Genomic DNA, 27347 nt, shown 5'->3' with positions numbered 1-27347 from the left:
TGTACTTCAAAAATTATATGTGACCAGAACTCTCCATTTTATAAACTCCAAGTTCTGGTTTAATTTCATTGCAGTTCAATTTGTACACAAAACTCCAGAATTCTGCAATGGAATATGTGGGTGTATCTGTCTAAAATTCAGCAAATTGAGTTCTTAAACTGCACCACATGTCGCAGAACCTATATTTCTCATTATTTTCTCAGAAATATTGTCATCACACTGTTAAGGTCACATGCATTCAAATATCTGCAATTTCAGGCAATACATTTCCTTTTGTAAAATTTAAATGCTTCATCTTATAACTTAAATTGCTATTTCCATTTAAGAAGACGTCCCTGAAAACCTCAGGCTTTTGAACATTAATTTAAAAAAAAAAAAGATTTCAAATAAATATAAACCTAAAAGTACTATGAAGTCTTCAATGAGAAAAAAAAGTTAAATTAAATTTCTGGAACTTCCCGCTGAGTAAAATGGAAACAAACAACACATTGAACACATTGGAAAGCTTACATTGCCTACTTGTAGGATTAGTATTGTGACTGTTGTAATGAGGTTCTTTTTTGTGGTTTGAGTTCTTAAAGTATATACTTATTCTTCAATAATAAAACAAGTGTTTATGCTCAGACCTTACTTCTTGTTTAACTTTATGATACTCACTTGTCAAAAGTGATCTTAATGGAATTTCCTGGTCTTGCTTCAATCACCCATTCACAATTAAGTGAGTCCTTGTAATATCCTGGCCAACCTGGTGGCAAGATAACACCACTAGATGCTGTCAAATGTCCACCACATGGTGCTGAAAGAATAAAAAACATGTATATTTGTAACATACAAGTTATTTCTAATGTATTATATATTCAAAGAAATTGAAAAAAAAACCAAACTAAAATGCATAGAAATATGTTTATTATAGTTTTAATATTTTAACACAGCACTTTGATTTCTTCAGACTCATAAGGCCTGCAATGTGTTTTATCAAGACTTATTACTTTCTTATTATATATTTTACCACACAGAGCATGGCACTTGGGTCTGCCAGCCTTTCTTCTGTGGAAAAGCACAGTATCTTATTAAAAAATGATACTGTCTCATCACATTTAAATCCAGTATGATTCCACATTGACATGGAAACATCAGACAAATTGTTCCAAGTAATTATTACCGCTGTTCTGTGCCACCTTTTTGAGTAATCACTGAGCTCAGTGGAACCGGCAGTTGTAAACATTCCATTGGATCACAGAATGGTTTAAGTTGAAGGGGATGTCTGGAAATCATCTAGTCCATTTCCTGCTCAAAACAACAGATTGCACAGAACCATGTCCAGTCAGGATCATGTCTTTCCTCCAAAGTCAGACACTCCCCAGTCCTTCTGGACAATCTGTTTTAATGTTTGATCACTCTCACAGTGCAAGGTTTTTCTTATCTTTAAACCAAAATCCATGTATTTCAGTTTCTGTTAATTGCCTCTTGTCTGGTAATTTTGCACCACTGAGGACAGCCTAGCTCCACCTTCTTTAAACCATCCTATCAGTTATCTGTACATATTGACAATATCCCTCTTGAGTCCTGAGCCTTTTCTTTTCCAGTCAAGACAAGCACAGTTCTTTCAACCTCTTCTTGTATGACAGATGCTCCAAGTCCTTACTTGTCTTTGTGACCCTTCACAGGACTCACTGCAGTATGCCCACATTTCTCTTGTACTGTGGATCCCAGGAGTGCACACAGTGCTCCCAACACAGCCTCACCAATGCTGAACAGATGGGAAAGATCTGTCATTTATTTCAATCCATTTCTCCCGCCTCTCTCGTCCCTCTGAACAGCTGCACAAACATCTGGAACACCAGACACTCCCCCCAGTTTTACATCATCTTCAGACTTGCTTAGAGTGCTGTGCCTCAGCATTCAGTTATGTACTGAAGGTTTTGAACAGTGTTGGATAGGGGATTGACCCCTGGGCTACACCTCTATCAATTAGCCTCCAGTTGTGACACTGCCTACAATTCTACGAGCCAAACAGTTCAGTCAGTTTTTAGTCCACTTCACTGTTCACTTCTCTAGTCCCTACTTCATCAGTTTATCATTGAGAATTTTGCATGACACAGTGCCAAACACGTTACTAAAAATGAATATCCATTACTCTTCCCTCATCCATCAGACAGTTTATCTTAACACAGAGGGCTATTAGGTTGGTCAGGCATGATTTTCCTCTTCATAAATCCATGTTGATTACTCTCAGTCACCGTAGTTTTCTTCATTTTGTCCTGTTTTTGGCTTGGACATAGGTAATTTTCTCACAGTAGCCTCAGGGGTCAGAGTTTGGAGCTATGTGGGCACACCTGGGTGGTTATTCTATACCACTCACATCACCTCTGCAGGTCAGAAGTCAGGAACTTCACTTGCAAAAAGAAGAGAATGTGAATGTGACATGGGGTGGAGGAAAAACATGAGCAGGAGGATCTGGAGGGGCATTTTATCTTGGTCTTGGTGGCCACCCACACTTGGAGCCTGGTTGGGTTGGTTGATCAGTCAGGCAGTGGGTGAGGACATTTTTGTATGTAAATCACCCTCTCCTATACTTTTGTTATTAATATTGTTGTTCTTACTATCTTATCTCATTGCTGTTTTCCTATCTCAACTCAGAATATCTGCCTTTTGTCTCACTCCCACAGGAGAGGTGGAGGGGAAAAGAGCAGCTGCATGTGGCTTAATTTCCAGCAGGGTTTGAACCACAGCACATGGTTTGGAAATTGTTTCAAGGAATATTGTTGCATCACCTTTCCCAGTGATAGAGGTAAGACCTGTAGCTCTTCAGATCTTCTCTCTTTCCATTCTCCAAGACTGGAATTTGCATTCTTCCAGTCCTCAGGGATCTACATGGTTTAAACCAGCTTCCCAAGATATTGAGTGACCTCATGATGTCATTGGAAGGTTTATTCAGAAATATTGGCTGCATACCATCAGACCCATCCCTCTATGTCAAATTTGTTTGAACATTCTCTAACCTGATCCTCCTCCATAAAAAGTAAAAAAAAAAAAAATATATTGCAAGAGGGCTGTGAAAATGACAGGGCTAGACAGGGGCATTTTTCAGAGACAAATTAAAGGACTTTGGAGCAGGATTAAACAACAGCAGAAATGACAGAACAAATTTAGGAAAACATGAGTCCCTTAAAAATTTAAGCTGTCATGGCACAGGGCCTTGGGATGTTATGTTTTACTAAAGGCTACGGCACAGCATAACACAGGAACACTTTCAAGGTCAGGTAAATTTATCTTGGTATCATTTATATTGTACTCATAGAAGAATTCAATGATATCATAATCAGAAAATTCCACATTTCAGTTCAGGAAATCCTTCTAGATTTCTTCTCTTTCTCAAAGCAGCAACAAACCAACCTATTATGCCATAAAGAAGTGGATGGCAACATCAATTTGTGGGTTGTAAATTAATATGCCTAATTTTATTTCAATGTTTTTAGCAACACAAAAACTAATCAGAAAGGTTTAATTGATTTCACTTGACTTGCATTCATCTCAAGGAATTTTTTCCTGATTTAAGTGATAAAAGCAAGCCACAAACTCTGAAACATGCCAAATTTTCTTTGAAGCAAAAAAGGCCAGTAAAGATAAACAAGGCCAGAAAAATAGCATTTACCTTATGTGTGTATAGTTAATGAGGAAATCAATTTATTCCATAGTGTTTTTTCAAATCAAATTTCATCATATTATGAACAAGAACAGTCCTAAGACTGTTGATCCTCAACTGATAATAGCACTTCATGTACATAATTTACTTCATGTATTTCAGGTGTTGCTTACAGAGACAGTTATGCATAAAAAAAACCACAGAGCAGAGCAACAACAAAAAAACAACAGTTGTTCAGAAATCTCAGACAACTAGAAGCAAACTAAATCATGCTTAGGATTCTTAGTCCATAATCCAAGCCCAGAAACTCCTTCAATTATCAAGAGAATCCATATCAGAGAGGAACATATCCTGAACCTAACTACTTCCTTCTATAAAAGAAGCAAGGAGCAAAATCTTAAAAACAAACCAAACAAAACAAAACAAAAAAAAAAAAAAAAGAAATCCAAAACAAAACAAAACAAGAAAAAAACCCAAAGAAACCTCAAAAAACCTACCCCAAGCCAGTCTATTAGTTTAATCTTTTCCCCATTAATAACCAAATAAACATTCCAGAAGGTTCAAGGAAAGAATACCTGAGGGGCACCTATATATTTTCTGGAAAAGTATTTTCTGTAATTTTTTTTCTCTCTTTTTTTTTCCCCTCAAAGTGCTCATCATTGGTCCTTTATCTATGAATTTTCAAAAATAAATTGCACAAAGAATAGGCTGAATACTTTAACAATTGAATCTAGAGTTTCAAAATGAGGAAAAAATCTTCTGACAAAAAACAACATCCTACTCCCTGCTTTGGAGTGGGCTGGGTATGCTCTAAGAATAAAAGGAAAACCCTGCCCCACTGTGTAACATGATATAAACAGGGTGAGAAATTGTGCTAGTACAACATCCAGGCTGACATACATTTCTAACAGACTGCAGACATGGAAGGGATCTTCAGTATTTTAAAATTTTCTCTGAAATGCACAGTCTTATGAGAACTGAGTTCTCAAACTGTCCAAATAACACAAAAGTGATATGATCCAGATCCTTAAATATTGCAATGACACTGAAATTAATGGAAATGTGAGATTTAGAAGGTTTGGATTAGTTGTCCCAAAAAATCCTTTTAATCTAGACTCTGTCTATGTATCCATTGTTTAATAAAATGTAAACACTTTGAACATGACTTTTAAAAAACATACTTTAGTCATTTATTAAATGCACTCATCTGCCTTGACTTTAGGACCTATCAGTTAAGCATCAAGCAATTCTTCTTACTGTATTTCATTCTAAGGAGAGTTTAAATATTAATAGAGATCATCTTAGTCTATTTATTCACCTAAGAAAGGAAAGCAAATAAAAATGTAAATTTTTGGGAATATCATGGATATTAAACATAGCTCTGGTTTTCACTATATTTCTCAGAAATAAGTGTACTGCAGGGTATAATATTACACACAGAAATTCAAGTATACTTTCATTTTGAGAAAGTTAAAGGGGTAAATTTTCAAAAAGGACTTCTAAATAGAAGCTTTATTTACTTCCTATGTGTTATATAATTGTCCTTCAGTATGTACAGCCAAAACTGCTATAGCAGTTATAATTCACAACCTAGTAATGAGGATGACAAACAGAACTTGGAAACAATAGCAACCAGATTTTTAGAATGCTAATTTATTCCAAGAATATAAAAGCAAGCTATCTTGTTTCCACTACTGTGCTCTCACTTGACTGGAAAAGAGTCAAGATGAATAAATAACTTCAGGTAAAGCAGTCTTGTTTATCTGCAAAATGTAAAAAGTAAGCTATATTTAGTGTCATTATTCAAACTGTAGGTGCAAAGTAAAGATTGTGCCCTTACCTTCACAACGTGGGACAGTTGAGCTCCATACTACATTTCCATCTTGCATAATACAGGTTATGGATTCAGAGCCTTGAGTCTTCACAAAGCCATCATCACAGTGAAAGGAAACAGAACTTCCCAGTAGGAATCTGTCTCCAAAACGCCTCCCATTTATAGGAATGCCTGGATCATGACACTCATTCTGACCAAAGGCTGATAAAAACATAGTAATAATGCTGGTAATAAAACTCACAATAATAGCAATAATAAACCCCATCCCTTTAAACTTTATGTGGTTTTTTTTTTTGGAGGAAGATAATAATATTTTACTTGTAATATAGTATATGTAACACATATAACATAGTAATACATAATTCAAATATAGAAAATTTCTCAATAAAAATCTTCAAATCCAATGACATGAAATATAGCTGGAATTCAGAAGTTTTTAGATATATGTGGCTTAGATAAGAAGAATAATTTGCCTAAATTTTCCTCTGGACAAAATCCAGCTGTTTTGCCACTAACATAAGGGAATTGGGGTTGTTTAACCCAAAGAAAGGGAGGTTGAGGGGAGCCCCCATTTCTCCCTACAACTACCTGGAAAGAGGTTGTAGCAAAGTGAGTACCACCTCTCACAGGTACTATGTGATAGAAAAGAGGAAATTACTTCCCCTTTTTATTTCCTGCCATTTTTCTAAGGACAAAAATTATCCCCACCTATAAAATCAAAAGACCAATTTAGGCATCTAAGATTTTATAAAGATTGAAATAAATGAATTTCAGCTTTATCTGGGGAATCGTTCCAAATAATGCAAGATAACACCTTGGACACAAACACTATTATTTTAATTGACACAACTTAGAAACAGTGCAAAAGGTCTTAAAGACAACTTGTCAATTAACTTCTATAACCTTAGAAGATAATTTCAGTTAAAATTATAACCTCTGTATAAGTAGCATCTTTGAATGACTCAAAAAACTTTTGGGAGGGTTACCAATCCATGGCAAATGTAAAAATGTTTTCTACATGACAATGCTGTTACTAGCTTTCTTTTGAGGGTACTGTTTAGTAATATCTTTTTATATAAAGAAAACAGAGGACCATCTGTAGCCAGATATTTCTTAACCTGGTTGCCCAAACAGGAGACACTTATTTTCTCAGCAGCTCTCCATAGGTACATGACCAGTAGGTCCACATTTAACAGCTTTTGGACTGGTCGTCCAGTTACAATTAAAATTTGTTTGAGAATTGCCGTCCTAAAGGTAGCACATTCTTAAAAGTCATAGAGACAGGAACCAGAGAGAAGAATGATTCTACATTCATGTACTCTTATAGGAAAGACTTCTGCATCAGTTCAGCTGTTTTCTAGACACTAGAAAAACCAGAGTGCAACTGCTATGTGTAATGCTGAAAAGAGATCTCTATTCTAAGCGGTTTGTATTCTTAGATTCCACTCCATTCAACTAAAAAAGACATACAAAAGGAAAACATGTTCTAACAACTATTTATTTGTATTGATGATTACTATATCCTTTTCCAATTAATATTTGGGATCACAGATCGATACCTTTATGAACTTATTTCTGATGGTTCTATTTGGAAGTATACTGAATTACATGCACTGGATACTTTGATGTGAAAGATCTGGACATTAATTATGGAATCTGCATTTATGCAGTATGAACAAAAAACAAAAAAAAGAAGGGAATTCCTTGCACTGTCATAATTAAAATAAATAAATGATAAGGATTCAGATGAGCTAATGAATACAAGGATGACATCTGAAAATAGTGCAATTATATAATCATTACAATTTACTTCTGAAATAAATATAATATAAATATAAATATTTTAAAATAATAATTTAATTATTATTAAGAAAGCATAAAACTAAGCATAAAATAAAAAGCAGAAGTTCTTACTTGTGTAAGTGATATTAAATCCTCTTCCAGTGGTAGAGTGATCTGACTGAAATTCAAGTCTTACTATGTGCCCACTACTAGCCAATTGAGAAGGGACCTCATTGCCAGAAAATGTGCCAAGAGGTGGTAAATCTGAAATCCCATCATCTTTGATTGTAAGGTAGTCAAATTGAGGTTCTACATCAAAGTCGTTGAAAATCAGATGGATTCTGCTTCCTGGCTCTGAGATAATTAACCAAACACAGTTCATATTGTTCCCATATTCCTCTGGATAATTTGGAGAAAGAATAATTCCAGATGGTGTGGTGAAGTTGAAGAAACATGAAACTATAGGAAAGAACAATAAGATTCTTAAAATCCTATCCACAAACTTTATAAATGTTTGTCTTTCTATTCTTTTTTTTTTAATAATTCTTGTGGAAAAGGATGATTTTGAAGCCTGGATGTAAAAACTACTATACATGCAAGCAGGAAATGTTTAACACTTTCAGAACAGTTCTCCAATGTTTTGTTTCCCATGTGGATCCAAGTGACTGAAGCAGGGCCTGCAAGAGATTTGCATGTAGCGAATACCAAGAAAGTAAAAGCAATGCTTGATGCATCAGAATTTGCAAAAAATTGGGAGGTTTGTTCTAAAATGAAAATGTGATTTCCAAATTTCAATGATTTTTTTTTTCTAAGTATGCATAAACTGTATTTAACAATCAAAAAAAATCAAGCACAAGGGCTAGTTTTGTCTGTAGTATACAAAGTTCATTCTGATGTAAATAACGGTGGCAATTTAGATGTGACTGAATCAAGAAAACTTAAGAGTATATGATCTGAACTTATTTTACCCTAGTTTTTCTTTGATGGCATAGAATGAAACCAAAAATTATTCATAGCTATAATCCTTTTTTACTATTTTGAGCCAATTTTCATCAAGACATTGCCTAACTGGTTTCAGAGTTTTGACCTTGTGACTGGCACTGTTGGCAGAAGCACAGTATAATCAGAAAGGTTAAGATTCACTAAATATTAATTGACAAAAAGACAACCATTATTCAGCTCTTCAAATGTGTCAAACTGAACTCAGTGTATGCAAATAGATGTTGGATTCCAGGCTTTTTCATAGGGCATGTGCATATGTAACACTGGAAGCACAGTAAAATATTCTACATTGTCAACACAAACTGATAGAGCAATCCAATGGAATACAGCACCATGAAGAAACACAGCTCCTGTCTTCCCAGGGAACTGCAGCTGAACTGTCTCTGTGCCTAGGATTTACATGCTAAGACACAATTCAGCATTGCAAAGCCTAATGACAATTATTCTGTCCAGAGCAATCTTGCTCAGTTTGTTAAGTCCTGTACCAACACAGCTTCAAAGTACATACATGTCCAAATGGAGTAGGACACCTAACAAAGGTTGTGATGTTTGCCAAACTCAGTACTGATTTGTATGACTCTCTATAGGAAATTTAACATGATACACAAAATTCAAGTGCCTAATATACCTGTGTACTTGAAAAATTTGCTCTATTTTACAAGAAAGGAAGAAAAAAAGGCAAAAAACCAACCCAACTAACAGCCCCCCCTCCAAAAAAAAAACCCCACACAAACAAACAAAAACCAAAAAAACCCCAAACAAACACAAAAATAAAAACTAACCCAACATCCCTCTTTTATCAACAAATATATATTATCTTTTAAAACAAAAATCACAACTAATGACCTTACCTAAATTTTTCCTATTTTCAATATTCTTAACTTCTTTATATTCATATTGACACCTTTGTGATATATCAAAAAAAAAAAAAAAATGCCAGTCTTTTCTTATGTGGGTTTGAAGGTTGTTTTGCACTGCCCAAATGAAACCTGTATGAGCCACAGAATCCTTTTGAACACTTTTCTGCTATTAAAGATTGCTCATTTAGAATCTAATTCAATACACATTTACATTAGAGAGTTAAGTGGTTCAATTACATATAAAATGAGTGTAAAGAACATTCTAAAAACAGTCCTGTGTGACATTCCCCATAAATAAGCCACCAAGTCAATTGAAAAAAAAAAGCAAACCATGATGGAAAAAGTCTTCAAGGTACTTAGAAGTATTTTCCTGTTGTTGATTAGTCACAAACATTAAGAAATGCAGGAGGTTAAGGTCAGAAAAATAACACAGAAAAAAATATAATAATTCTTACAAACACAGCTGGGTTTGTTGCCAGACCACTGGTTATTTTGTTGGCATGTAATTGTTCTCTCTCCCACCAGTTCAAAAGCTGCTTGACATTCAAAGGTAAGTGTGTCTCCATGCAGAAAACTGCTGCCAGTCCTTTTCCCATATGATGGAATTCCAGGATCTCCACAACCTCCTTTCTCTATTTCTGAATATTGAAAAATTCAAATGCAATAATAAGGAAAATACATTTTCAATCAATTTACATGTCAAAATATTTGGCACTATACATTAAATTAATATTTACAGATGAAAATTAACTAGAGGTAAATGCCATGCCTCTGCCTCAAAGATGATTTAGGATCTAAAGTTCTTTCACAAGCTAAGAGCTTCCATACTTGCATTGCTGAAAAAAACAAAATATTTATATTTAACTGCATGACTGCACCAAATTACAGCATATTTGAAGGTAAAATTTTAAAGCCACAGTCTCCATCCTACCCATGGAGACATAATACATGTAGATCATTTTTCTCACAAAGAAGTACTCATACTAAGGAATCTCTTAACTCTCACATCTGCAATTCCGTTTATAAGTCTATTAACAATATGATTAAGTATATTATTTTAAAGTATATTATTTCCTTAAAGAGTGAATATATTTCAGTTTACAATAGCTGAAATATAATAAAAACAAAATGGAGGAATTATTTCTTAATCACACACTTCAAATTAGAGACACATTTTTCCTAACTGCATTCAGCTATGCTGAAAATAAATTAACATTTTGGATAATAATTCAAGATATTCTCAAGTAGCTCTGTTTCTTAAATTATTTAATTTGTAGATCTCAAATCTACAAAAACCAGATAAGGCTATAAAAAATTCAAGTCTTATGAAAATTTATGAATACCATAAGTATTAGAAAAGAAAATGTAAGTATTAATTGCCTGTGACAGAATCATCTTGCAAAATACTTTACACATGGCTGCTCATCAAAAAATGAAGGCTCCATTTCTTTGCTGTTAAATTGAAAGCGGGTTTTTTCTAAATTAACTTGCCTTTGATCAGAAAATAAAATAACAACAGAGCACTTCTGATTCTATAAACTGCATTGCTGCACATGTAATGAAATTATGTGAATCTGATTCAAATGAAAGTACAAATAAAGTTCTTGGTATTTAAACAGTTTACAGTTCAGTCCGAGGTATGAAATCAGAAATATTCAAGACAACAAGAAAATTCAACTCATTGAATAATAATAAATATTAACATAATTTAACCCAATTGAAAGTGTTTGCTGTCAAATATTGTTAAATCTAATTATGTTAAATCCTGGCAGAAGTCTATACCTTGACTCAGCAACAGAAATTTTAAGATACAGGATATGTGAAGTCAATCCACTATGTTTACACTGTTAAAGCAGCCATTAACAAATTGTTGACAGACATGTTGAGAAAGGTATGGCACATATTTCACAATGTTATAGTTTCCTAGACCTGCTAGTGATGCTGTGTCTGATGCACCCATTATTATTTTTTTTAAATAACTTGTCTCAGCAGAAAGTAAGTATGTATAAATTAATAAAAATATTTTCCAAAATGTTCAGTACACAAATACAATAAAACATTGGGAGAGAAATTTTATAAAGAATATTTATAAATAATGATTCAAAATTATACATACAAATGCTTCAATGTAGCTTCACTTGTCTGCTCCTACTGAGATATTGACTTTTACTTCCACAGAATAGCACTGAAAACCTGTGTTTTCAACTATGCACATCTTACATACTTCATGAAATTGTGGGGAGCCACAGAAAAACAGAATACACATTTTATTCACATTTTAGAAGTTCATCTCCCTTACTGACAACAGAGCTGTATCCAATCCAGCATGTGAGAATGATCGTGAACACTTATCAAACTTAGGAGATGAACCAAATCCTTTTTTATTCTTAATGTATCACTCTTCATCCCAGAATGCCCATATGGACATATAGAGGTATATAATTCAGATTTTTAAATATCTTATTTTCAAGCAAAAAACCGTAGAAAAATTAAAAATATTAACACTAATTTCAGATAAAACATTTAAAAATATGTTTCATTCTTTGGAAAAAAGTTTTAATAAAATATGATTTATAAAAAACAACTGAATGTTAAATTTCAGGTTCTCTAAAACACAATAGAAGGATTTTTGAATATGTTTATTTTATACTGAAAAGCCAAATAACTCATAAAAATGTTAAAAATTGCTACATTACCTTTATTTCTATTTAAAAATTCAGGGTCTGAGCATATTTGTTCAACATAGAAACAATACAGAGAATATGACTGATTTATAAAACACTTCTGAGGATGTCTTATTTGCATTTTGACAATAAATAGCTTGAAAAATTCTATCCAGGTGTAGCAATCCATTTCTTCACAAACCTTAAATTGAAGACTGTATGTATCCCTAACAGGAAATCCACTCTAGTCAAAAGTTATTCAGGCTGACAGACAGCACTCATTGTAATTCATAGAATCATCATAGGATCATAGAATTTGGGTTTGAAGGGGCCTTAAAGATCTCCTAGTTCTAGCCCCTATGTCATGGACAGAAATACCTTCCAATAGGCCCAAGTTCCTTAGAACTGGCCTGGCCTTGAATACTCCCAGGGATGAGGTACCCAAAATTTCTCTTGGCAACCTGTTCCAGTGCCTCAGTGCCCTCACAATAAAGAGTTTCTTCCTAAAATCTAGCCTAGATTTTAGGAAGATTTAAAGCCATTCCCCCTCTCCCTGTCACTGGATGCTGTTCTGAAAAGTCCCTCTGCAGCTCTCTTGAAGGCTCCCATTAGGTACTGGAAGATTCTCCAAAGTGTTCACAGAAAGGATTGTCAAGCATCAGACCAGGCTGCTCAGGGAAGTGGCTGAGTCACCACCCCAGCAGTATTTAAACTATATGTAGATGTGGCACTGAGGGGCATCATTTAGTTGGGGAACTGGATTAATGGTTGGACTGATGATCTAAAATGATTCTCTGATTCTCTTTAGTCAAAAGCTACATTTCATTACATTAACAATCCAAAACTAAGGGTAGGCACAGAAGTCCAAATTAACGGGTTTGTACTTACACATAAAGAATACTCTTTCTTTATAACTAGATCTAGAGTAGTAGGCATCTAATGATTTCCAAAATTTTTCTGTCCTCTGGGATTTTGCACAGATTTTTCTCCATTGTCCTTTCTGACATCTGTTTGACTTGTACTGATTAAGTCACTGAGCATTTTCTTTAAATGGCTAAATGCAGCTGAGATGCATTGTGTGTATTGCTCCAACACATTTATGGACTATTCTGTTTCATAAATGAAAAGATGTCCTGTATCAGCTTGCTAAAAATGAGAACATTTCAGACCAATTCTCTTGAAGTTACGTTGAGCTCTTAGAAAAATCCTATGGGACAGAAAATGTTCTTAAAATAACAAATATGAAAATAAAATCTATGCTAACCTATTTAGCATGGCAATTAAAGCCCTGTTCTTTTAGGATTATTCTGTGTACTCATTCAATGTTGAACTTCTTTTGATCTGAGTTCTTAGAGCTGTGTGAACTTCATGAAGTTTGCACATAAATTCTCAAGCCTAAATTTAAACATCAGCTTCCTCTGGTTATCAAAATATTAATATTGATCTTATGCAATTGCTCTTGGCTTTCATGTACTCAGTTTCAATAACCTGGGGAAACAGACTTTTCATCTTGTTTGTAAACTAAAAATATTTACTCAGTTTCAGGGAATATTCTTTCTTTCATGTTAGAAGAATGACACATTAGATTTCTGACTGTAAGGGCATATCTCTCTGAATTTAATTGAAAGACATTTCTGTTGCTCTGTTTTCTTTCAAATGAAGAAATACGGCAATTCTAAAGTGATATTAAGCATTTAAATATGTATCATAACTACTATTTGAAAGGTGTCACATTGCAATTCAAGTATTTTTTGATTTAAGGACTTTTACTATGGTATCTGAAATGTATAATAAAATAATACATAGCTTAGATTTTGCACTCTTAAACTTACTATTCATGGAAGGGGTAATTTGGTAGGTTTTCCCCTCTTGTTACTAGATTAAAAATACATAGTTTAAATTAAATTCTTAGTGTTGCTGTGTATTTATTAACACTATCCAATATTCTAGTTTAGACAATTAATGAATCATCTAATCATTAAATCTGAATCTGGATACAGCCCAAAGAGTATAAATAATAATCACACACATTAATAATTCAGATGAATAAATACAATTTAAACTAAATATGTGTTTTTAACACATATAAGTTGAGCAAAAATCAATTTTTGAGATATAAAATAAACTTCAGATTTTAATCAGAAAGTTGAAGTCAATAGCTTTAAAACCTAAACTAATTATTTTACAATATTTCATAATTATCATCTTATTTATAGTCAAGATAGGTTAAGGGAAGCTGTGAAAGCCAGTTCACAGGTAAACATTTACCCCCCACCCTCAAAAAATGAAAAGAGACTTTAACATTTAAACTTCAAGAAATGACAGAAATTCTTGTTCCATATATGAGGAAAGTGATGATTTATTTTATTTCATCTTATTCCTCATCCCTCCCCGTGCTAACAGCCCTAATACCTAATGTAGTTTAAAAACAGAAAGGAGAAACTTCTATGGAAGCAAACCCTTATAAAATAAGAAGGGATAGAAAGATGCTCAGGATTGCAGAAAAGGATATGAGAAAAGGAATATTATATACATGATTCCTGCAATGGAACATAGGAACTACTACTAAAAAAGAGAATGGTGACTCAAAACTAATGCAAAAAAAAAAATTCAGATAGCATATAATTGGACTGTAAAAGTGGCTATTAAAGCAAAAGTGAATTTGGCCTACCACTAAAAAGAGGATGGCCTTACATGACAATTTTATAAATGATCACAATTTTATCATTATTCCAGTAAATTTCTTTAAAAAAAATGAACAGTGCAATTTATTATTAGTCTCTAAATATAAAAGGAGAAGGCCTTCACAGGTCATATAGTTCCCTGTTGCATTTTAAGAGGCTCTCACATTTTCTCTGAAATGTTTTGTCCTTGCTGTTATCAAAAAGATCACAGATCATATCCAGTAGATTAATTTTTGCTGCTTCCACCTTATTGCATTCTGTATAAATGTTAAAAAAAAAAAGCAAACATGACTTTAGAATCAGATTGATGGAAAAAAACCAATTTTCCTTGGAAGTCAATTTAAACCAAAAGCTCACTATCATAGCATATGGTGGCTTGCATGTAATAATAACACTGTATTGCATCATATCTTATAATATTATAAAAAACCTTGAAAACCATAAAGCAGAAAACAAACTTTACACTATGTTCTTTCAGTTTAAAATATACTGTGTACTTATATATTATGTATCTTATTTCAGAAAGCAGAAAAATGAAATGTTGGTTTGTTTACAATCAATTTTACATGTTGAGGGGTTAATGTAGATCAAATATTAACAGCAATGAGGAAAAAACCTTTTTGTTACTTGCTGCAAAAAAATGTATGATACTTATTAACCAAGCATGTTAAATTAATTACCAAAATTTTTAGAAAAATAAATATGGGCACAATGTAGAAAAATAAATTTGCAGGCACAATGATAGGTTCTGATTTGACTAGGAGTAGGACTCCAGCAAAAGATGCTCTGGCAAACTAAATAATTCTATGAAACTGTAAGCTATTGAAATTGTTAAGAATTATTGGGAAAGGAACAGTGAACAAAATACAGAATACCATTCTGTCCCCACACAAAGACCTTCAAAAATTTCATTTCCATGTTGAATTTTACAGGTAGTACTGCTCTTCCATTTTAAAAAGGCAACAGTAGAACTAGGAGAGGAAAACAAAAGACCAAAGTTACTGAAGAAATGAGAACCAAATAAATAGGCTGGAAATCTTTTTTTCTGGGCAGTGAAATACATGTGTCCAAAAAGTTGTTGGACAAATAGATGGAAGAAAATCATATTGAGAGACAAAATATTTGACGTGTGTATCTCTGGAAACTGAGTATTCTGTTTCTTGATTTATCACCATATAATTCACCATTTCTTCCCTAAACAACTTATATTGTCAAGTACCAATATGCTTTAGGTCTCACTGTAGACTTTTATTCTAATGTTTTGTGATAAGAAACATGATAGTGTTGAAATTATAGTGTTCATCTTGCTTTACTACTAGAAAGAGTGGGGTCTGTCAGCACAAAGGACCGAGCAGTGCCCTGAACAAAAAGTTAGCACGGAGTTACCCTTTGGAAAGAAACTTAGAGTGTTATGGAAAATAGGAAGCACAGCTGCCTCAGGAATTATCAGAATAAGGTAAGGGAGAAGGCACACCATGGATTGAGGCAGAAGGCAGCGGCAAAACTTGTAGAAATAAATTGTCCTTAAAATTAAGAGAAAGAAAAATAGCAGGAAAGGAGAATGAAGAACACTTTCTCTTATCTAGATAAAAATGTTTATATAAAGTTAGGAGAAGGGCAGGATAGGAAGAGAACAGCTTAAGGACCATTTAGAAAATGAAGACACATTCAAGGGAACAGGGCCTAATTAAATTCTGTAATTAACTGAAGCCGTCAATGAACTATTAGAAATTATCTTCAAGAACTTATGGAGAACAAGGGAGATCCCACATGATTGAGAAAGGTCACATGTATTAACTGTCTCAAAAACTGGAGAGAAGAACCAAGGAATTGAAAAAATACCTGCGTATCTAATTGGTCCCCTCCAACTAGGAAAATTATATGGTTAATCTTCCTTTATAAGAGAGTATCCCTAAACATCTGTAATTAAAATTATCCTAAGTCCTGACAAGAAAGACGTGGTAGCTATCTAGAAAGAAAATCAATGAGCTGCTACTAGCAAATCATTTGTAACGGGATTGTAAAGCCAACACTGATCCTTAGCAAAGTGATGGAACCACTGACATAAAAACACTATTTCTAAAGGGTTAAAAGATGAAAATATACTCTTAGTTAATGGTTTTTAGTGAAAATGTGCCATGCCACACAAACAATAGGGTTTTCAGATTATAAACTCAGATGACACAATATATTTGGACTACTTTCAACCTTTTAAATTAGTGACACATGGCATTCTAATTAAGAATTGGTATAATAGGAAATTAATTTAGCACACATTAAATGGATTGCAATTAAATAATTATAGTATTTTGAAGAAAAAATGTGAATAAAGAATAATCACTAGACAATAGAACTTCTTCAATTAGCTTAATCTATACTTTTTAACCCCAATCCTAACAGTTTGTTACAGAAATATTATGGAAAAATAGGTAAACAGCACTGCCACACTATTTCAAGATGTTTTTACCTGACATATATTACAGGTGTAGTCTTCTCAAGTACATGTACCCATATAAGCACTGCTTTTTCTCATACTCTTAAAATAAACCCTCACCAAAATCTCAAGCCTATGGCAGCTGAGAATTTTGGAAAATAAAATACCTGTTAGATGGGAAGACCTTATTTTCCCTGAGTATCCACTTCAGCACCTTACAGTGAGTGTGCCTCCACTTTAAAGACCAGGAGTGATAAGTACAGATCCATAATACAAGATGAAAGATTAAAATCACGTGTAGATTTGCTGAAGCTTCAGCTCAGTACTTTTCTAATGCCAGTTGTAAAAGCAGTAAGTGCTCAAATGGAAAATGTTAGCTTTGGAAGCAACAGAATGTACCAATATTGGTACAGTGTGGACATCCAAATGATTTTCCCTTATTCTATTTCAGTAAAGAAGCAAGAAGGATGAAGTATTGCTCCAAAAATATTCCTCTGAAGGAAAAAAAAAGAAAAAAAAAAGGAAAAGAGAAAACATCTTTAGGCCTTACGCTCCTATATTCTGCCCTTGTGGGACAAACCCTGCCTTCTAGTGTTGGATTCAGTTCAGCATCTCTTAACTTTTTTTGGCAATGCACAATTTCTCAAGATCTCAAAGTTTCTCTCTTTGATTAACTTTGAGACTTTATTGCATTGGTACTCTTTCCATCTAGAGAAAAGTTCCTTTTGTTTTTATTTATATCTTGTATGTTTCAATTATTTTTGCTGTGCCTCCATTCATGTTGGCTCCTGTCCTGTTGGTCACCCAAGAGCTCTGGGGTATGGTTAAGGAAGACAAACTTTCCTTCTCTTTCAAAAGATGCCAGCATGACCAAGGGTTAACAACAGGAGGTTTTTTTTCCCAAATAAAACACACTTTCTGAGGAACATAACATAACACAAAACTACTCTGCAGACAATAAAGGAACTCTCACAGCTTAGAATTCAGTCTGGAAGCCATTTCATAGAAACATACCCATATGTATATGTAAATATTTTGTAGTCATGGTAAAAATTCACAAAAAGAAATAAACAAACAACTAAAATTATTTTTTTTTTCAGTGAGAGCAATTAAAAACTGAAATTTCAGAGGCACACAGGGGAGTCTTCATGCGCATTAACTATCTATTTGACTTTGCATAGATAGACTGGACTTAGTCTTAAAATTCCATTCAATATCTTGGTTTTCCATTTTTACACTCAGAACAAAAAATGAGGACAGGTTGGGTTATGATAGGGATTTAACTGTATTAAATGGTTATTTTGCAGAAAAAAGTCTCTCTGAATATTGTTTGTCTGTAGAAATTAACTGCACAAACCTAAAAACCCCAGCAAACTGCTACATGGAAATCCTGTGTCTGTTACTATATAACAAAGCTTAACTGTGGCCTTCATGGAGTAATCAGGATACAATTAAAATCTTTTCACTAAAAAAAAACCAAAAAAAAAAAACCAAAAAAATTTAAGAAGTGTTTGACAAGTACAGTGTTTCTTTGGTTTGCTGGTTTTGATTTTTTTTCCAAATAGCACAAGCCAGGGGTGATGTAAATTTTTTTTAATGTTGTTCCTATCAGGTACATGTTCTGATGAAAGCACATCCATATGTCCATAGTGTAGAGAAGCAAACAGATCAGTCATAGTCAGATTATTTTGTATACTTTCAGTCTTGGCAGATTAAAAAACAATCCCAATGAATAGGTTGCACCCACTTTTCTTGAGCATATTGTGAGTTGAAATTAAGAATGGAATTAAGTGAATTAATGGAAATTAGGAAAAAAAAATTGAATTTTGTTCTTTACATCTGACTCTTGCTAAAAATCTGGTAAAATTCCCCCTCTTTCCACTGCATATTAATTTTACCAAAAAAAAAAAAAAAATACCACACAGGAGGAACCTCTGGCCATGGTTCCAAGCAGCTGATTAGATTTCAAACCAAACTTAATATGATGATATTTGGAAACACAGTCCAGCAAAGTTCAGTTGCAAGCTGAAAAAACTTGAGAAATTATACTCACCAAAACTAAGTCATCTTTTCTACAGCATGCTAATACAATACAATAGAAAAATTAGCAGACAAAAGCTTTTCTATCATGTTCTCCATATAGGTGACTGTATAAAAACATTTTACTGTTTCAGAGGTCATTAGAAAACTGAAAGTGGCAACAAATATTAAGACCCTGGAATTATCAAAGACACATAGAGTGAAATGTGGTGAGTACTGCAAATCATAGGAAATATCAAAAATGGTTTATATTTTCTGGCTTTTTTTCTTTTTGAAGTACTTAAACTCTTAGTTCTGTGAGGAAGGCCATGCAAGTGCACACATGCTAATATCACTCTCTAGCATTGAAACAAAGCCAAATTTATTCACTACCTGATAGAAATGGTCTTAAATTTCTTTTCTTTCAAATGATTGGAAAAATACATCAACAGGCATACCTGGAGATACAGATTAGAAACAGTCTACATATATATTTACAAGGACTCATGCTTCACTTATTTTTTATATTACAACTGATATTGTTGGAGTATTTGTAAAACATCTACTGCTTTCTTTTGCATCTTTTTGTGATGATTTTGTTTCAAAGTAAATAGTACTCTGCTTTCTAAAAGTTCCTTCACCATCACAGTATTCTTTGGACACTGAAAGGAAAAATAAAGACCCTTTGAAAAGACTACTAATGCCAAGCCTACAAGTGAATTATAAAGGAAATGCTCTTTTAAAATCTTTCCAAGAAGGTTGCATAATGTCCTACTGAAGAGAGGCCTGGCCATGGCTATGCTGGCCCAGAAAGGTCAGAGGAGAGGTGAAGGTACAAGGCACTAGCAAATTGTTCTTCACTGACAGTCAGTGCATTGAATTCAGCTTCAGCTGCAAATATATCCTATTTAATCTAGTTAATTACTTTTTTCACTTAGAAACCTTCAACCTACAATCTTTTGTAAGTGATGTTCTGAGTACAGCAAGACTCCCTATTTCAGATGATCAATTTTCTAGTAAATGTTGCTAGTTCCTCATGATTAGAATAAAATTGAGTTTTCAGAAGTGCTCATATGCAAACACACACAATGCTTATACATTTTACCTTTTGGTAACTTAATTCAGCAATTCTCATGCATAATAAAGAGTCTGAATGGATTTTTTTATATGCTGCCATATATTCAACAAAGAAATCAAATGCAGAAAATGCACAAATGTACAATGAAATTTGTTCTTGATAATGTTTTAGATTAGGAAGTATTGGTTTTCTCAAATTTCACAACAACATTAAAATAAGCCATTATTTCATTTGAGTAACAACCCCCTTTAATCTAAATTGCTTAGAAAATGAGAGTGCAATACAAAAAGGCTGCTCTGAAGGATATGCTGACTTGGCAACAAGTGGAGGTGTTAGTATGTCACATCAATTTCAGTCAAAGTGTAAAATTTATGTCTGTTTATGAGCTCAATAGATAAATCATGCAGTGGTTGAAAGGACTTGGGAAAGATAAAAAGTACTGAAGAACTTGGAAGAACTCTTTAGTGAAATAAATGTTCATTATAGAGATCTTACTAATAGACACCTGTGTGTCAGAATCAGTCTTCAACTGTTACTTAATATTTCCCACAGGTCTTTCTTTAGTACCAACTACCAGCATGGTATTTTCAATAATACTTGAGATTCAAACATAATTTTCCATTTGAAATCATGTGACTTAGTAATCAACAGTGATATTTAAGAAATTCAATAAATACTTTAATGAAGAGACAAATGATGCAGAAACTGTTTAATGACCCAAACCTGACCATCTTTTTTCTTCATGGTGTTCAGTTGCTAAAAGAAAATCATACCAATAAGCACCAAAATCCTAAAACTTGCAATTTACTTTAGTGAGATGATAGGAATCTAGCCCGGCTTAAGAAGACAAAAAAATGCATATGAACAAGAAATTCCAGATATTTTAAAAATCTCAATAACAGCTAAAATGAATCTTCTTGATAAAATAATCATTATGGTGGTTGTGTAGAATTCCAATACAGCATTCCTAAGACACCAGCTTTACTAAATAAATTTAGACCCTATACTAGAAATTAGCAGTGATGGAGGTGGTCTACAGTGGACAATAATCAAGACTCCAAGGATTTGGATAAAATCAGTGCAGGTGAAAATTTTTATGGAGAACACTGATATCATACACCAACATTCTGATGATAAAGCCCTGGGCAGGCACCTTTGTATGTCCTGGCCTGCCTATGAAGAGCACCTCTGATCCCCCTTACCAGAAAAGAAAATTACATCAAGCTCTGCAAGTAAGAGATATTGTAAAATGTATAAGTTTGTTTATGTAATGATTAACCCCATCATTGTAGTAAAACATTACTAGCCTTCCTAGAATAGTATATAAGCATCTGTAGTCCACAATAAAGTCAGATCTTGACCACTTCTCAGCCTCCCTGTCTCTCTCATCATTGCTGATACAAAACTACTCACTCGGGTGTGCCATTGTCCTCAGATCACTGCAATTTAATCCTCTCCAGTGGATTTGTGTTCTTCTTTCAAAGATTAAGTTGTAGTTATGAAAAGTCAAAATATCACTGAAGGAGAGCACTTACATAGGGATTTAAGGTAAATTATGCAGCTAAATCTGTACTTTAAAATTATTGTACCTTGTTAATTTTGACATTTATGAGCATCTGCTTGCAGATGAAATAGACATTTTCAAAAAATAAAAGTAGTTCCTATTTGCAGGGTTTTATCACTGTTTTTCATCAAAAGAACACCAGCTTTTATAGCTGTTTTTAAAAAAAAAACAGAAAATCATCTTTATATATAGTACCAGTAAAGATTAGCTGTATTATTTTAAAAGTTTATGCAAAAATTACTGAATTAATTTTATGGTACAAAATGTGTTCTAATACATATACAAAAACATCACAATAGGAAAACTTTGGGTAAATTTTGAGGGAACAGAATTTGAAATTGTTCTAATATGTGAAATACCCTTTATATATCTATAAATACATATAAATGTATTTTTAAAATGGCTACTATAAAGTTTTAACTGGAAGTAGGACTTTGTGTATGTGTCTTAGGGTCATTTTCTCTTTTTCTTCAGCTTATAATGAAAATATTCATTTAATATTTTTCAATAAAGTTACCCTGTGTTGTATCACAAAAAAACCTTAAAATGCTGACATTATGCACATACATGCACAGAAAATTCTGTGAGTCAAACTCTGACTCTTGGGCATTTTTGTTTTGTATTTTGTTAATTTAGGAGGGAGAATGAGAGTTATAGGGTGCTGCATGCTTTCTCCTATTTATTCTCTTCACTGAGCTTTGTTTGGGATTGTTTAGTAAAGATTGTGGTAGCGACAGAAATTTGGTCTTATCCACTACAGTCTGCTAATATAGAAATATGCAAAACACTCAAAAAGTTAAAGCATATCATTATTGTATTATGTTCCTCAAGCTCATGTGTATTTTCTAGATGAAAAGTGTGTTCTCTCTGCTGTCCAAAATATTATACAAAACTCAGGCCAACACATTCCCACTATTAAAAATTCCTTTGAAACTGCTGCAGTAATTTTCAGTAACTTAGTGTGCCTCTTTTAACTCTATTAGTACCCTACTGGTGGTACTATTTGTTTATTGAAAGAAAATTCAGGTATGCTGCATAGGAGAAATGCCTGTTCTAGGCTTATCTGAACATTATACTCTAAAAAGGTCAGACAAAAACATAGGAAAGCCTCTGAAAATGATTGATAATACACTGTAGCAGAAATTAAGTGACTGACATTTGCCCATCCAAAAAACTAACTTGCCTTTTGTACCAATACAGATTCATTCATACAGAATTATGATGGAACTCAGTTCTTCAAAGAACCAAGTTGCTTTAATAAATAAAAATATTCACATGAAACATATTTATTGACTGTTCTCCAAAAAGACACATTTGAATAATGTTCTGAATTATAATACATACAAACTTAATACAAGAAGAACACTTAAAATATGTGAAAAAATATGTGAAACTTGTCACTGACATGTTTTATGAAAAATCCTTTACTTAGGATTTTTCCCCTCCTGAGAGCTGAGAGGCCTCAGGAACAAACTGTAAACAATTCTCGTCTGCTGCTGTGGAATGCAACAGAGGAAATCTGTGATTGGCCCCGTCAGACTGTTTCCAATTAAGAGCCAATCACAGTTCATCTGTCCGGCTGGTCTCGGTCTCGGAGAAGACCTTTGTTATTGATTCCTTTTCTATTCTTAGCTTAGCCTTGTAGTGAAATCCTTCTCTCTATTCTTTTAGTATAGTTTTTATATATTATCTATCATATAATAATAAATCAAGCCTTCTGATACATGGAGTCAACTGTCTTGTCTCTTCCCTCATCCTGGGACCCCTGAGAACGAGGTAACAGAAACTTATGAAAGAGAGGAAAGGATAAAGCAAAAGAAACTCAGTTTTCACTGAATTACTTAAATCTGTTTTCTTTCCAAGCATTACACTGCAAATAATGATTTCCCTGTGTACATGTCCAATTTTGAAAGTCCTAGAAAGTCTTAATTCAATTTATTTTTTCACCACAGTTTTTATTAAACCTCCAAGCAGTAACGATGTTTTATATCAATATTGGTAGAGTAATAGCATTTATAAGGTCATTATTTTTTGTAAAAAACTGCACTGGTTTAAGGTTTACTAATACTTTACATGGTTATATAAAGTAATTGTATCCAAAAAGATAACTGACATTTATCTGACCAACTGAAATATGTTTTTGAAAGTATTTTTCTACTAGTCTCAAGTGGAAAGAAGAATCTTCTGCCAAACAATCATAATGAAGAGTTTACAAGTTTAACTGCTCAGTTGAACATCAATACAAATAAAGGTTGTAAGCCTGACCTTTTCAGCTGCTTGCAGGAGCTGATATACTTCCTGACATCTCCAAGAATTCTTAATAACTTCAAATTACATAAAATGCTAGAATTATATCACTGAGTCACCAGATTTATTTTATAACACTGTTTTGAACTAAAGGATAGGCTAGTGAAATAACCTAATTACTTTATATAACCATGCAATGTCTGGAATAAAAAATGGATTCTAAACAGGTTATAAAACAGATGTTGCTATACTTGTTATAAAGTCTGGAAGTCAAAAGATTAAATGTTTTTATCAGAATTACAGGTTCACAGGGTCAAATGGGAGAAAAAGCTCAAGCTTAATAAAATCCTAAAACATTTACACCTAAAACTTCAAGCTGGTGTGTGCTTTTATGTCATTGTGGTACAGCCAGTAGGACCAAAAGCATGGAAGCTGCCTGATGATCCACCTTGGATCCTGACAGCAGTAAAGCACCTACATATAGATGTGGCACACCCATAAAATGAGTAGAATAAGCCAAACTCAGGCACATAGTCACCTCTTCAGACCTTTTTTTGGGCTGCAACTGCAAGCTAACACTACTGTTGGATACTGCTACAAGACCTGCTGTTCCAGTAACATGCTGCATTTTTCTGACCTGGATATGCATGGCAATGACTGTGCCTAACTTATCCATTTAACAGGGAAATGTATGCTTGAATCAATATTAAGAAGTGGCATAAATCAAATCTTCCCGTTGATTCAAAGCTGCCTAAATACTACATTAGATCACATGTGCTGGACAAATTTGGACATGGGTGGTCTTCACTTGTGGTCAAAACGAAATAGAAATGCAGCTCAAGAGGAAAACTAACTTTAAAAAAATGTGTATGAAAAAAAATTAATTACAAATTCTTTCCATATTGTATGTAAAAAAGTCCTTGCTTTAGCCCACGACCAGCAACAAACTGAATAAAAAGCATGCTTGTAAAAGTATAGTCTTGTACATCAGCATACTTTGTTGATATTACCAGACCATGGTGGCATGATGTTGTTTTCATCACTCTGTGCATGTTATATTTATTAGTGTGAAAAAAGTAATCAGTTTATTAATTCAAAATAAATACTTTTGGTGAGCCTAAACGTATTTAACCAGAGAGGTCAGAAGATGCCAGGTGCTGTTCTAATGTTTATTAAAAATTTATTCAGACTGAAGGAACTTCAACAAGGGACATCAGTAACAGCCTTCATCAAGATTACCATTTAGCATGTTTATGGTATTCTTCCAGGACACTGCATATTAGGACTTCAGATATGTCCCCTGTATGGAGAAAATACACCGAGGTCTTTCATAACCTTAGTAAATACCCAGCTATAAGGAAAAAATTATATTGGAAATACAACTAAAACTTACAGTCCATTTTTTATAATTTCTTTTCTGTTTAAACAGCTCTGTTGCTGAAACTCTGAAAAGTCTCTTAACAACAGCCTGTATACTGTATTTTTTTTCTGTAAATATTCCCCTCTCTTTTTTTTTTTTTATTTTTTTTTTTAATTTTAGCTTTAATGTAGCACATTACAGTGCTGTATAGAAATGGAGAAATGATAGTGGGTTCTACCATGAAGTATCAGCTGTGAAATACATAATGTAATTTTGTTTAATTTATGAAGACCTACGGATGAGACCTGGTCATCTTGGCTTTAGTAAGGAAAACTGACATTAAAAATAATTGGAGAGGATTTCAGTTTAGATCTTTTGAAACACTAAGGTGTGATATTACAATGCATCTCATTCTTCAAAGACAGAACAATTTAAATTTCTGGCTTTTTCACTGAAAATATGCTTTCAGAGGACTCTTTTTGAAAGATATTAAACCAGTCTGTTAAGATATCTGGGATATATAACAGAGAACAAAGGACTTTCGAATACAGTCTAGAAATTACTTTTTAAAAAAAATAATGGTAAGATCATTCTTCAGCTTTTTTACTTTTTGTTTTTAGTGTGGGGTTACAGCCTTCTATTTTAGCAATAATGATATGGTTCTAACATGCTTTAGAAAGTTTATCATCAAAGTGAAGACTAATGCCTGTGGTCTTGCATTTTACTTAATAATTACATAGAGGTAATGCTTAAATTATTTGTGTCTTTATAATGCATGATATTGAGTATGACTGGCAAAAAAAAATACCATGACCTCTTGTATTTGCTAACATGGTAGCTGTTTGTCAGTTTCCTGGAGTCAAAAAACTACTAACAGCACTTGTTTTACCATCTGGGTTTCCATCGGTCACCTTCCAGTGCATACACTGATACCAATACAGTGTTATTCCCCTATATTCAAAACTTTTTCCAGGAACTACCTCTACAAGACTTATGTCTGAAATTTTCCTTGTGGCTCCAGCTCTTGGAGAGCTGTATTCTACAGTCCAAGAAATATAATTAATAGGGCAGACTACAAAAACTGGAATAGGGAGAATATAGAGAACCCTACATCGCTCTGACGATAACGTGTTTCTGAAGGTGAGACAAGGAAGAGGCAAAAGAACTTGGTAAGACTTGCCTCTCTTTTAATCCCATAGGCAAGTTGTAAATAGAACTAAATTTACTATTCATACATAAAATCTGTTATGCATATCAGTTCCTTTACAAGCATCATTTTATGCCGTTTTTAGGTGGACATGCTAATAATGAAAAAAAGGATATTAATGATGCAGTTCACCTTTCTTAATAATTAAAGTGAGATGAAGTTCAGTTAAACTAACAATTTTCTATAGACTACAACATTATTTAAGTAGCAATATAAAAAAAATAAAATAGATACAAAGTCAAGATTCGGTAGGTGAGCTGCAAAATATATCCCAAGAGGGTGAAAAATCATGTCCCAATCCTGAGAAAAACTCACAATTTTTTGGGAAAAAAGATTCAAAAAAGGATGTCCTTTACTTTGTGTCTACAGAACATGTATAAAGCATCAAAGACTGCAGTTTGCCTTCTTTTTAGCTAACTGCAATCACAAAGATGTGTCCTTGAGGTTACATGTCACAATCTATTAACTTTCTCACAATTAAAATTAGTTTCTTTTTTTAGACAGGTTCTTTGACTGCTAAACATGAGGAAGGAGATTTATTCAGACAACTTGTGACAGGATAAAAGTTTAAACTTTATACATAGCCTAAAGCAGGAAATGTATTGAGAGTGCAGATGGTTAAAAGTTTCATCAGCAATAAAAGATGAGAAAATTCGAATAAAACTAATGAGACCATTGAAATGAAAGAGAGAAAAAAGCTGCAATTCACCTTCATCTTAAAACATTTACTATACTTTTGAACTTGTAAGCATTTCACACTTTAGAATTCTGAAATTGACTTGTAAAACTAAAAAAACGCAGAATTACCCACAACTGGCTGGAAAACAAGACTGAAAGCCAAAATCCAACTGCCAAATGATAACAATATACTTCATCAAAGAGATGCTATTGCTACTGCAAAAAGCACATTGTGTACTTCAGGTGTTTGCAGAAAGTCCCCAAAAGTAAGAGGTTGAACTCCATAAAT

The 27347-nt window shown here is 33.4% G+C and overlaps 1 protein-coding gene across 1 annotated transcript in view; it reads right to left on the bottom strand.

Moving 5' to 3' along the window:
* The window catches only part of CSMD1 (CUB and Sushi multiple domains 1), a 1056389-nt gene that overhangs the window by 240574 nt on the left and 788468 nt on the right, over positions 1 to 27347 (bottom strand). Inside the window, exons 13-16 of the mRNA XM_050972940.1 lie at positions 9580 to 9762; positions 7395 to 7721; positions 5487 to 5681; positions 658 to 796 (exon numbers count right to left, since the gene is read on the bottom strand). Coding sequence (XP_050828897.1) covers positions 658 to 796; positions 5487 to 5681; positions 7395 to 7721; positions 9580 to 9762 — 844 coding nt within the window. The remainder of the gene's footprint in view (positions 1 to 657; positions 797 to 5486; positions 5682 to 7394; positions 7722 to 9579; positions 9763 to 27347) is intronic.

This window comes from Serinus canaria, chromosome 3 (assembly GCF_022539315.1).
Source record: "Serinus canaria isolate serCan28SL12 chromosome 3, serCan2020, whole genome shotgun sequence".
Classification (NCBI taxonomy): Eukaryota; Metazoa; Chordata; class Aves; order Passeriformes; family Fringillidae; genus Serinus; species Serinus canaria.
The sequence above is the reverse complement of the archived record's forward strand: the minus strand, read 5'-3'. Positions and strand labels throughout refer to the sequence as shown.